The 13,236-nt window shown below is 40.2% G+C and overlaps 1 protein-coding gene across 7 annotated transcripts in view; it reads right to left on the reverse strand.

Moving 5' to 3' along the window:
- The window catches only part of LIN52 (lin-52 DREAM MuvB core complex component), a 142,604-nt gene that overhangs the window by 84,449 nt on the left and 44,919 nt on the right, over positions 1 to 13,236 (reverse strand). Inside the window, exon 6 of one of the 7 annotated variants that reach the window (XM_032344955.1) lies at positions 2,444 to 2,644. The exons of the other annotated variants lie outside the window; for them this stretch is intronic. Within the exon in view, the coding sequence (XP_032200846.1) occupies positions 2,619 to 2,644 (26 nt within the window). The 3' untranslated portion in view covers positions 2,444 to 2,618. Of the gene's footprint in view, positions 1 to 2,443; positions 2,645 to 13,236 lie in introns of those variants that run through there. 7 annotated transcript variants of the gene reach the window in all.

Genomic DNA, 13,236 nt, shown 5'->3' on the forward strand with positions numbered 1-13,236 from the left:
CCGCTGAGCAAGGAGCCCGATGCGGGACTCAATCCCAGGATGATAGGATCATGACCTGAGCCAAAGGCAGCCGCCCAACCAACTGAGCCACCCAGGCATCCCTACTTTAGTTATTTCTAATTATGAACTAATTTACATCAAAAACCCAGATGGAGAACTTAAATTTTTTTCAAATGTACCTTACTACATTTTAGAGGAAAAATAATACACTATGGGTTAGCACAAACCTGAGAAATTACAAACTTCCCTCATGAATATCAAGGTCCTATCTTGATGGCAACAAGTTGACTCTAATTACCACAGAAGTGCCAGATGCTCACTTTTATAAGCAGATTTCATAAGCTTTACATTTAGTGAGAAACTGTTAGCTACATTTGGCAAAGGAAGATTATCTCTCAGATGTTGAGACTACCAGCAGAAGAATCTTTTTGCTTCATTCTTCCTAGGAGAGATTGGCTGAAATAATTGGTCAGTTAAAAACAACCGAACAGTTAAAAATCTTCATGGCAAATTCTTTGTTGAAAGGTCAAGTACATCTGCTGAAATGCACTCATTCAATTTCTTTCAGAGCAAGATGGGAGGATAGAATACTTAAAAATCACAAAATAGTGTATAAAATCAGAATGATGTTCTGTTACATTAGGTATTATTCACAAAGCTGTTGCAAGTTGATCATTTATACTACAAAGAACTTTTCCTATTTCTAAGATTTATTTATTTATTTATTCGACAGACAGAGATCACAAGTGGACAGGGAGGCAGGCAGAGACAGAGAGGGGGAAGCAGGCCCCTGCTGAGCAGAGAGCCCAATGTGGGGCTCAATCCCAGGACCCTGGGATCATGACCTGAGCTGAAGGCAGAGGCTTTAACCTACTGAGCCACCCAGGTGCCCTGAGAACTTTTCCTATTTCAAAGCTCATCCCTCTTGTGCTAGCTCCAGGGAACTGATTTGTATAAGATTTGACTCATTCCATGGTTTATCTATAGTAAAAAAAACTTTACTCCTAAATTGGCCTGTCATGCTTAATAGATTCACAATCTTCTGATGGTATAGGGAAACCCCTAACCTTAACTTACCAGAAAGCTGAAATGTTATTAAGCGAAGTAGGCACAGGTCCAAGGGTCAGCAAACTTTTCCTATAAAGGGCTAAGTAGTAAATACATGAGGCTTTGCAGGCCACAATCAGTCTCTGTCTCATATTTTCTGTTTTTGTTGTTGTTGTTTTATTTTAATGACCCTTTAAAAAGTAAAAACCATTCTTAGTTCATAGGGAATACAAAAACAGGCCATGAGCCAAGTTCGCCAACCTTCAGAGTAGTGCTATCTACTGGAAATGTTCTCTGTCTATGCTGTTCAATATGGAAGCCACTAGACATATGTGGCTACTAAGCATTTACAAGTATGACTCAGGAATTAAATTTATTTTATTTTATTTTAATTAATTTAACTTTAACAGCTATACGCAGCTAGTGGCTAGTATTTTGAAGAGCACAGGTCTAAAGAATCTCCAATACCCCACAAAAGCCACTGAAATCCCCAATATACCCATGTTGTCTCAAGAATCTACTGAATGCTGAGACAAGAGGTAAACAGGAATTGTTACTAATAATAGCCTCCAGGGGCGCCCGGGTGGCTCAGTAGGTCAAGCATCTGCCTTTGGCTCAGGTCATGATCCCAGGGTCCTGGGATCGAGTCCCACGTTAGGCTCCCTGCTCAGAGGGGAGCCTGCTTCTCCCTCTCCTCCCTGCTTGTGCTCTCTCTCTCTTGCTATCTCTGTCACTATCTGTCTCTCTCTCTCAAATAAATAAATAAAATTTTTTTAAAATCTTAAAAAATAGAATAGCCTCCAATTATTAAGTTAAGCACTGTGCATCAATTCAAATGCATCAAGGAGAGGAAAAGAACATAGGAGAAACTGGAAACAAAACTAGTTGGCATCTGGGGTGCCCGAGTGGCTCAGTGGGTTAAAGCCTCTGCCATCAGCTCAGGTCATGATCCCAGGGTCCCAGGATCTAGCCCCACATTGGGCTCTCTGCTCAGCAGGGAGCCTGCTTCCCCCCCCCCACCTTCTCTGCCTGCCTCTCTGCCTACTTGTGATCTGTCTGCCAAATAAATAAAACCTTTAAAAAAAAAAACTAGCTGGCATCTCACAACTTATCAGTATGACATCTTTTCAACAATGATTGGGCAAATCAGACCTTTGAAGTATTGAGAGAATGAATCTAAAGGGCTTTGAGTTAAAAGACGTATAATGTGGGGCGCCTGGGTGCCTGAGTCAATAAGCATCTGCTTTCAACTCAGGTTATGATCCCAGGATCCTGAGATCGAGTCCCACATTAGGCTCCCTGCTCAGTGGGAAGCCTGCTTCTCCCTCTCTCACTCCCCATGCTTGTGTTCCCTCTCTTGCTATCTCTCTCTCTGTCAAATAAATAAATAAAATCTTTTTTAAAAAGACATATAATGTTCCTATTTTTGTTGGAAGTGACAATTTCTATCACTCTATCTGCATAGATCCTACTGAAGACAGATGCAACTAAAATTAGTTTGCCTGAGAAGACAAGTGATTTCTCCCATCACTGACCTGAAATGCTCCTGGAAAATTGCTTTGCTTCATTCATCACACTGCCACTCCCAGCAAGGCCCCTAAAGTTCACAAGGTATAAACTTGCTTTGTTAGCCAAGCTGTTAACACAAGAAACCCAAGTCCTCATTTTCACGTGCTGACAAATCATTTCCCGAGTCCATTAATGCATTCATAACTTGATACTTGGAACTTCTGAAGTAGAAAATTAGGGGAGAGAACACTCATTCAACTTGAGAGGAAGCCTCTGGTTAATGCCTGAAGACAACATCCATTAAGGGCTATTTGTTTTCCCCACCTATCTGGACTAAGCAAAGAATTTAAGACACGCAGTAGGTACATATCACTACACAGATGTCCAGCTGGTGGTACGACAAGACTCACACTACCCCTCCCCAAAAGTTTTATCTCCACTGTTTCCTATTTTAAAAGTCTCGGAACATTCCTAAAGAAAGTAAAATCACGGAGGTAAAAGGGTGCGCCACAGAATACAAATCCATGAGTGCAACCAATTAGCACAATAAGCATCCATTCACAGGTCCAGGTCAAACTATCTAGTAAGAGTCTACAATTGGCACATCAGTACAATAAAATTTTATACAGCAACTGGGAAACAATGAGGTAGGTCTATCTAGATCACTGTGGAAAGATACCTAAGCTACACTGTGGGGTAAAAAAGCAAGTCGCAAAACAGTTCATATATTGTGATCTCATCTGTATGTGGTAACATATAAACCTGATTATGCATAGAAAATGTCCAGTAAGTTCAGCAAGCAAGGCTTTTACTTTTCACTTTATGTCCTACTATGCTATTTTAAAGAATTTTAAATTAAGAGTGTGAGTTTTTTGTGTAAGTTTAAAATATTCCTTTAGGATGGTCTTTAGGGGCACCCGGGTGGCTCAGTCGGTTCAGCGTCCAAGTCTTGGTTTCAGCTCAGGGCATGATCTCAGGGTGGTGGGATCAAGCCCCATACTCCACGTTCATTGGGGAATCTGCTTGAGATTCTCTCTTTCTTCTCCCTCTCCCCGCCCCTGCCCACTCTCTGAAATAATCATCAAATTTTAAAGAAATATTAAAAAAAAAAGAAAGTAAAGCATTCCTTTAAAGCCTAGAGAGATCTCCGCAGTAGTCTTCAAGAGACTAAGGATATGTGGTAGCTCTTCTTTACTCTTGCAGTGTTGATAATTTGAAAGTCAAAGCTGTACATGAAAATCCTTTCAGAACTTCCTTTTGTCATTACTTCCCCCACCCGCAAAGTATATAATCAGTTGCCCGTCACAGTCCCGGGGCAGCAGCTCTTCCTGCCCGTGGGTCCTGTGCCCATGCTTTAATAAAACCACCATTTTGCACCAAAAAAGAAAAAAAAAGTCAGAGCTGTTCTATTTGTACTTAAAGCTACTGCCTGTTCTATTTGTACTTAAAGCTACTGCAAAGTTCCTAAGACTGCTTCTGTCAATGAATTTCTACGGTGGGGAGGAAGAGAAGAAAATTCACACATTATTATGTAACACGGGAACCGAAAGAAAGAAAGAAAGGCAGGCACACTTCAAAAGGGCCTTGGTAGGAAAGACAATCCACAAGTGCCAACCAGCTCCAGGGCCGTGAAGATCCCGGGAGACCCATCACATTTCAATTACCATCACTAACATTACTTATTATTTGGCCTGCTCCGGTCTCTAAGGAAGGCAGCTCGTGATAATACCCAGCCTCTTCTTGTAAAACAATTCATTAGGCAAAGCAGAACAGCTGGGGCAGCCACGTGCTAGTTCTTAAAGCACCACCCCATTGGGACCTCTGGCCCAGATTTCTCTTTCGGTGAGGGACAGCCACCACCCCTGTGACAGCTGCAGAGTCCTCCAGGGACCCTTCAGGTTTAATCAGTACTTCCTGCACGGGAGAGAGCCATTTGATTTCTAACATAAACTAATGGTACTCCCGCTTTCAGAAGGTTTCACCAGACATCAGATAAGAGGCTTTAGGGCATTTTTATCTTGTTCTAATGCTCCTGAGTTAATTAGGCAGCAAAAGATATTGTCATAGAGCCCTGATGTAGCTATATTATCCAATAAACAGACTCTTTCCAAGACAGGTTTAATATGGATGGAGGAGGTAAAGAAGGCTGGCTTAATATTGATCCTATTGAAAGGATGAGAATCCAGGCACCAGAAGCAGTGCGAAATCATACACATTCTGCAGGAGACGAAGTGCTATAAGGAAAGAAAAGAAGTCATCTTTAACTATTAAGTAAAATGCCATGCGGTTTTTTCTTTTCTTTCTTTTTTAAAGATTTCATTTACTTATTTGACAGAGATACAGTGAGAGAGGGAACACAAGCAGGGGGAGTGGGAGAGGGAGAAGCAGACTCCCCGCTGAGCAGGGAGCCCGATGCGGGACTCGAGGCTTAACAACTGAGCTGGCCAGGCACCCATGTTTTTGTTTTTGTTTACCATTTTCAATAGCATAAACCTGAAAGACTGATTTGGCATTTTGGGTTATTTTAAACAAATGTTTCTAAATGAAACTATTTTCATGTGTTTGCCGAAAAGTATTCTGGGGGCTAGTTTTTGTTAAAACTAGCAATAAAATCATTGTAAAAATAGATTATATCAATAATATAAAATTAAGTATAATTATATTTTAATAAAAGACATTAAAGGTTTTTTTTGCTTATGTTCAACAATGAAGACCGCTTTTAACTTCTAAATATTTCCAGAGCCTACATCATATTGGGCTTCAGAAATAATTCAACCATTGACTCAATAACACTCATACCCTATTATAATGAAGGCTATGTGAGATACAGTGAAAATAAAAATCAGCCTTGGATTCACTGCTGTTTAGTCCAGGCTAACTGCATAAAAGAAAATTTTACTAAAATAATTTAAAAAATCTCTTAGAATCTGTTTTGATAAATATATAGAAATCAGAGAACCGAAATGTTTTACTTCATAACTAAAAATATCTAACCACGGGGCGCCTGGGTTGCTTAGTGGGTTAAGCCGCTGCCTTCGGCTCAGGTCATGATCTCAGGGTCCTGGGATCGAGTTCCGCATCGGGCTCTCTGCTCAGCAGGGAGCCTGCTTCCTCCTCTCTCTCTCTGCCTGCCTCTCTGCCTACTTGTGATCTCTCTCTGTCAAATAAATAAATAAAATCTTAAAAAAAATTTAAAAATAAAATAAAATAAATAAAAATAAAAATATCTAACCAGAACCTGCTGAGTAGGTATAAATATTAATTAGCTGACCATTAAAAAAAGGGGTCAGTTAGTAAAAGCAGATCATTTTTGATTGGTTTGTCTCCCAAAAGTTTTAAGTTGAGATTTTAATTCCTTAGAAAAATAGCTCCCACCCCCTAAAAAAAGGTCTGTAAGATCTCTTAAAAGGACTCACTGGGTATGCATTTACTGACTTTTGGAATACCAAACATACCATATGGTAAAGAAAATCAATCCCTTACTTTTATTTATAATCCACACAACATAATCAATAAGGTATAAGCATGAAGTCTAATTCACAGATTAACAACCATCCATGCACCTCTTGTTTTTGCAACATAACCATCACCTCAAATTCTTCTACTTCTACGGACCCATCATTGCTCTTTGCACAGGCTTCCTGTTACCTGCAGCAGGGGACATTGATTGCTTATCCCAACCTATTATCCCCCTCTTCATTATTAACAAAACCCCTGATTTTTAGCCAGCAATATTACAGCCCTGAATAAAAGATGACATTCTTTCGCAGCTAGGTTGGTCCAGATGATGAAGTTCTTTGGCACTTCCAGGAAGCTGCTTAAAGGAAAATAAGTGATGTGCACAACCTGTCTACCTCAAGCCTTCCTTTTTGTGGAAAAAAAAAGAGTTCTGCTCTGTGTAAGCCACAATTACTTTGGATTTCTTGTTACATGTTACAGCTGAACCTCAACCTAACTAACAGACATGATAGCCACAATTTTTGAGCCAATAATACTGACAGATGTTTGAGTAATTCATTTCAGTGACCCCTTAATACTTTGTACCCCACTTCCACCCTAAATTGTATTCTCCTGGTCACAGGGGTTTCACATCTTAAAATAATTTTGACTCTGTGTCCTTCCAGTCTGTTACAGTTTCATATCTACTTTTCCCTCCAAAGATCTCTCAACCGCCCTCTCTCTTGTATTCACTCTGTCCTATCTAGTACAAGCAGCACTGCATTCTTGGATTGCAACAGGGTCCTAGCTAGTCCCTCCCACCCATCACCACAATCTTCAATTCTCCCTGGAGGTAGCTATCAGGCTTATGAAAATGATTCCCCAGCTTGGTCCTTCAGGCCTTCCATAACACCGTGTTTCCAGTACTCTAACCAATCCATATTAAAACCTGCTTCCGGTCTGAAGTGTCTTCCTCCCTCCCATATGCAAATACTAGCCATGAAGTCCTACTTCAAGTTTCATCTCTTCCAAAAGGTGTTCCCCAGATTCTTTACCTCATTTTTCCCTCTTGAGGAATTTGTAGAATCCATGGTCAGAGAGGAAAGCATGGCGAGAGACGAGCATGGTGTGAGAAACGCCAGATCATGCAGAGCAGTAAGGCCAAGTGAAAGATTTCTTATTTTTTCTTAAGAGCAATGAGAAGCCATTGATGGGTTTTAAGAAAGGAATGAAGCCACATGTCCAACATGTTCCAAAAATATTACTCTGACTGCAGAGTGGAGTAGTTATTGGCGAGAGAACAATTCTACAGCTAATTTGGTTAGGAGAAGGGGAGAATACCAGAAACAGATTAAAGAAGCTTGATAAAACAGGCTTGTTGTAGAGAGAGAACTTGAAACTCATATTCTAGTGGAAAAGGATAGTCATTTGAGTAAATATATGTTCACCATAAGAAAAAACTGGTAAATATTTATTAAAAGAGCTGGTGTGCAGCTCTATCTCCTATCAAGAATGTACTGACACGGTTAAGCGTCTGCCTTTGGCTCAGGTCATGATCCTGGGGTCCTGGGGTGGAACCCTGTATGGGGTTCCCTGCTCAGCAGGGAGTCTGCTTCTCCCTCTCCCTCTTACCTCCCTCAGCCTGCTTGTGCTCTCGCTCTCGATCTCTCTCTCAAATGAATAAATTAAAAAATCATTAAAAAAAAAAAAAAGAATGTACTGACATTTGCAATGCCTGAATCTTGACTGGATCTTGGTTTTAAAAAAAGAGCACGTTACCTCAGTCAGTTAAGTGCCCGACTCTCGATTTCAGCTCAGGTTACAATCTCAGAGCCATGGGATTGAACCCCACATCAGGCTCTGCTCTGAGCTCAGAGTCTGCTTGTTCCTCTCCCTTTACTCCTCCCCCTGCTCACTCATTCTCTCTCTCTCTCACTCAGATGATTAAATAAATAAATAATAAAATCTTTTTTTTTTTTTTTAAGCTACACAAGATTTTTTGGAATAACAGGAATTTTGAATGTGAAAGGATATTAGATATTTTGCAATTATTGTTAGTATTTCTTGGACATAATAGTTACAGTATTGCTGGAGCACCTGGGTGGCTCAGTCGGTTAAGTGTCTGCCTTTAGCTCAGGTCATTATCCTGGGGTCCTGGGATCAAGCCCCACGTCAGGCTCCCCACTCAGCAGGGAGTCTGCTTCTCCCTCTTTCCTCTTCTCTCCCCCCCAACCCCTTGCTCCTGCCCTCTCTCTCCCTGTCTCTCTTAAAAGATTTCATCTATTTATTTGGGTGAGTGAATGAGAGAGAAAGAGCGTGAGTGCAAAGGGGGAGGATAAGAGGGGGAAACAGGCTCCCCACCAAGCAGGGAGCCCAATGTGGGGCTCAATCCCAGCACCCTGAGATCATGACCTCAGCCAAAGGCAGACTCTTAGCTGAGACACCCAGGCACCCCATCTCTCCCTCTCTCTAATAAATAAACAAATAAATCTTTAAAAAATACTTATAGTATTATTATGTAGGAAACTGTCCTTATTCTTTTTGTTTTTTTAAATATTTTATTTATTTGACAGAGATCACAAGTAGGCAGAGAGGCAGGCAGAAGGAGAGGGAGAAGCAGGCTCCCCGCTGAGCATGGAGCCTGATGGGGGCTTGATCCCAGGACCCTGAGATCATGACCTGAGCCGAAGGCAGAGGCTTTAACCCACTGAGTCAGTCACCCAGGTGCCCCTGAAACTGTCCTTATTCTTAGGAAATGTGTTCTGAAGTATTGAGGGGTAAAGTGCCTGATGCATGAAACTACGTCCAAACAGTTCAAGGAGAAACTTAAAAAATAAATATTTTTAAAAGTACACATATTTTTGTACATGTATATGCATACATATATACATATACATACGTGTGGCAGTGAGAGGCTCACGGGGTATTTAAAATGTGTTTTCATAAAAAGAACTGTGGAAGAAAAAAAGGCTTAATGACATATCTTCTTCAGTTAGTGAAAGGAAGCTTCTTTCTTGACCTATTTGTGGCATTAATATTCTTTTACTTGGAAATCTGAAATACACTTAATCTATACGAGCCAAGGAAGTCTGAGATCTTAAAAAGTAAAACACCACTTGAGGATTTTTCACTCAAGAAGGGTCTCTTCTACAAGCAGTTAACAGATCAATACTCGAGCCCTCCCTTTAGTTTCAAGCCTGGCTACTCTTGGGTTCCATTCTCAGCCTGATTGAGGAAAGTGAGGAAGAACTGCCTGTCGTTTTTTAGTCTGGAGACACGTTCGGGAATCATTCTCTGGTGCCTACATTTATTAACCCTTTAATACAAAGTCATCAATTCCTGCTGTGGAGCCATTCAGCAAATAACAGGTACACAAATTCATATTCAAATAATGTTTTATTGTGTTGCTCTTTTCTTTGTTCACGCTATTATTCTCCAACACTGAGATACTGTTGACTAATTAGACCCTTGTTTTTCCTGAATTTGACAGCTGATGGCAGCAGAAAGAGAAGCAGAAAACCATAAACTCTTTTCCCTCTAACCAGAAAAAAAGTGCTTCCCTTCCAAAGCTAGAATACTATACTCTCCCCACCTCCAAAACTATTTTCTGAGAGGGGATAGTCATAGTAATAACAAGCCTTTCACCTGAGAAATCAGAAGGCTTATTTCTATAATCAGGCCGAGACTTCTCATTCTTTTGACCAAGTGAGCAGGCATATAGATGAAACTCCTTAACCTAGTCCAAATGTGTGCAGACAACCAGATTGCATAAAATGGATAAAAGACAAAAGAAAAAATGAAGGTCTACATCAAAATGGATGCTGAGCACTTCCAATAAGGCATTCATTAAAGAAAACTTTTTAAGTTCATAAAACAAAACCAGAAGTTACAACACCAAGTTTAGAAGACATCTCGGGGTTTCGTTTGTTTGGTCATTTTTAGGTTATCATGTATGTTTGTTAAATCAGACCTAGGAAGCCACATGCCAGAAGTTTCCCAAACTAGAATTAGGTTAAAAATGTCACTGACTCTGTGAGGAACAGTGCTTGGTGTGATGGGAAGGAAGAAAATGAGCGCGGAGCAGGCTCCTATTCTAAAAAAGGTCAAGGTCTGACTGACAAATAAGGGGCCTGAGTGGCTTACTCCTCTCACCCAAAGAAAGTAGTTTATCCCTTGCTGAGTCAGAAGAAACTCTATTATGGCAACAGGAGACACAGAGAATTAAAACCACAGATAATTTCACATTTCATTTTAGCCACAATTTTCTCTAGCCATACTTTTCACTGCAGCTTCTGGAAAGAAGCCAAACAATTTTGTATCATATCTTCTCCTTTAATCTTCCCTCTCCCATCTACTGGTAGAAAGATGGCAAAAAGAATGCAAGCAGAAGAAGGAAGAGAAGTTAAAGGTACGGAAAAATCAACTAGATAACTCTCCATATTACTTAGATGCGTGGGCTGACTGAGGGTCGAGATTCATGCTGCATCTTATCCTCTCTTTGTTAAATTGTACTGTCACCTACTATCCTTTTAAACTGCCCCACAGAAGGTTCAGGGTATGCAAGGACAGTTCTGATTCTTGAGGGATGTGCTCCAATACAAAACGTACTAGAAGAAAAATATGTGTGTTTGCTTCTCCATCTATTTTTAAAGGACTTCTCTTTGGTTTCTTTCACAATTCCTCTAAGAAAATACTAGACAAATCCTGAAGGGTCTTTAAGGACGGAATATTAAGAATTTCTCTATGATTTAAGACTTCCTTTCTCACAGCAAATGGTTGAGGGCACCCCACTTCAAGCAATCAGCAAAGAGCCGTTAAGAACTGAGAATTAAGACATGGCAGATGGAATCATCGCCAAAACGCCAGCTGGCCCCACTTGAGGAATGAATGTTCTGAAAGAGAAATACTGTGCTTTAAAACTGATGAAAGGAAGGGCACCTGGGTGGCTCAGTGGGTTAAGCCTCTGCCTTCAGCTCAGGTCATGGTCTCAGGGTCCTGGGATCAAGCCCCGCATCGGGCTCTCCGCTCAGCGGGGAGCCTGCTTCCCCCTCTCTCTCTACCTGCCTCTCTGCCTACTTGTGCTCTCTCTTTATCTCTGTCAAGTAAATAAATAAATAAATCATGGGGGGGCACTAACAAAAGGAAAATAGAAAGTTTAATTATCAACGGTGATAGAAAATGGAAGTCATCTTAAAGGCAATACATAACAAGAAGTTCGAAGACATTTTTTTCACATCTACCATCTCAATCAAGTTGCATCTCACTTAGGAAGTGAGTATTGTCCATGGTCTATCTTCAATACACAGTTATCCAATACAATGTCATCTGACTTTAAACAAACAAATAAACAAGAGAGGCCAAAGTCCAGTATCAATTTCTATCCCACCATTCCTACCTAATCTCCCAGCAAGTTAATGCAAATCAAAGCAAGCATTTCAGTGTGGCTGGTAGTGAAGCCTGTTCCTTTCCCAAGAGAGGCCTGTAAAACAGGACAGTCACTGACAGCAGTACAATTACTGACACAGATACAGACTTTATGGACATGTTTATCTCCGCTGTAAATCCATACTCTCTCTCCACTCCGATTCACGAGTCATAAAGAAATTGCAGATAATGAAAAAGTTGGGGAAATTTACAGCATGTCGGAAACCTCAGACAGCCAGAAGAAATTAAAGAGCTGACTAGGGATAAATCACACAGGTACAATTAAAACTTCCCGCATACCTCCTTCATTTCCAAACTGAGGCACAATCCAATGGAGCTGATGAAAAGTTGAGGTCATGACTCCTCAGGCTGTAATCATTTCTTAACTAACTGTGGGTTAAAAATTAGCCAATTCACAGGTCATGTGTAAATGCTGATTTCTCCCTGCTCTCTTGATTTCCTTCGCTCTCTACTGGAAGAACCCCCAGAGCAGTTCTGTCTGTAAACAGGCCAAATTGCAACAAGCAATAAATGGAAAGGTGATGTCCCTTCTTCCACTGCCATCTCTTACCATCGCCACTGTGGACTAAGCATTAAAATGAGAAAGTGGAGCTACAATGGGTGAATGAAATTGGAGGCTTCTTCTTCCCCAATAAATAACCATTCTGAAGGTTTCATTTGATCTCTTTTCAACATTCCAAAGGAGATTTTAAAGGACTGTTATGTTTGATACTAGAATAAGAATTACTTCTGGTGATACTTGTTTTTCAGGAGTGGACTGAGCTAATGGCCATCTTGGCATGGGCAGAAACGTGGTGCGGCTAAACCATACCACTGCCCTAAACCAGTCAACCTTGATTTTTTAATTTACAAAAGCTACAGGAGGGGAGGAAAAGACAAAAGGGAAAAAACAAAAAAGGCAAAATGAAGCTAAAACCCTTGACTTTACTACAATCTGTAAGTGCTAATCAATGTGTAACTCTTATGCCAATAAAGTAAATCAGAAAAAATATCAAAGAAATAATGTCTATTTCTTACATAATGCAACTTAACAGAACCTCATGATTAAAGACTAGAATGAGTTAATTGTTTGCCCCCCTATTTTATAAGCCTATAAAATCCCCTGTAAAGGGAAAAAAAAAGAGGATTCTATCAGATGCTACACTCTTTCATTTCTCCCCAACTGAGTTAGATGAAACTAGCAGGTTTAAAAAACATCAACCCAAACATTTACAAGACCTCTCTGGAAAGTAGAAATGCAGAACACATATTTTTAACAACTAACTTCTACACAAGTGAAGTAAACCAACAGTGTCAGCAAAGTGATACAGAAGTCAATACTAATCTCTGTACATCTCTGCAGGATGAAGCTTCAACCAAATTAGCTCTAATATGATTTTGAAATTCTGAGACCTGTCAAGAAATGAACGTTAACAGGCACTTTTTTTTTTTTTTTTTTTTTTGAGATACGGAGGATGTAACTGACATGGTTTCGATTTTGTTCCTATTGACCCCTTGATGATTTCAGGTCCATTTTACACTTCAGAGAATCCACATGTCATTTTCATTTTACATGTTAAGATTTTACTCTCTATGGACTAAACATGGTCCTAAGGGAATACTGAGAGTTTCAACCCAGACATCTCTACCATAAAAAACTTAGGCTATATCTAGCTCCTGGATTGCAAATCTATTCACCCATAAGCCGTAAGACATGGACTCTGGTCTGTTTTTGCCTTTCTTTTTCTTTCTTTTTTCTTTCTTTTTTTTTTTTTTAAGATTTATTTATTTACTTGAGAGAGCGTGAGCACTCGGGGA

Source organism: Mustela erminea, chromosome 5, assembly GCF_009829155.1.
Source record: "Mustela erminea isolate mMusErm1 chromosome 5, mMusErm1.Pri, whole genome shotgun sequence".
NCBI classification, from domain to species: Eukaryota; Metazoa; Chordata; class Mammalia; order Carnivora; family Mustelidae; genus Mustela; species Mustela erminea.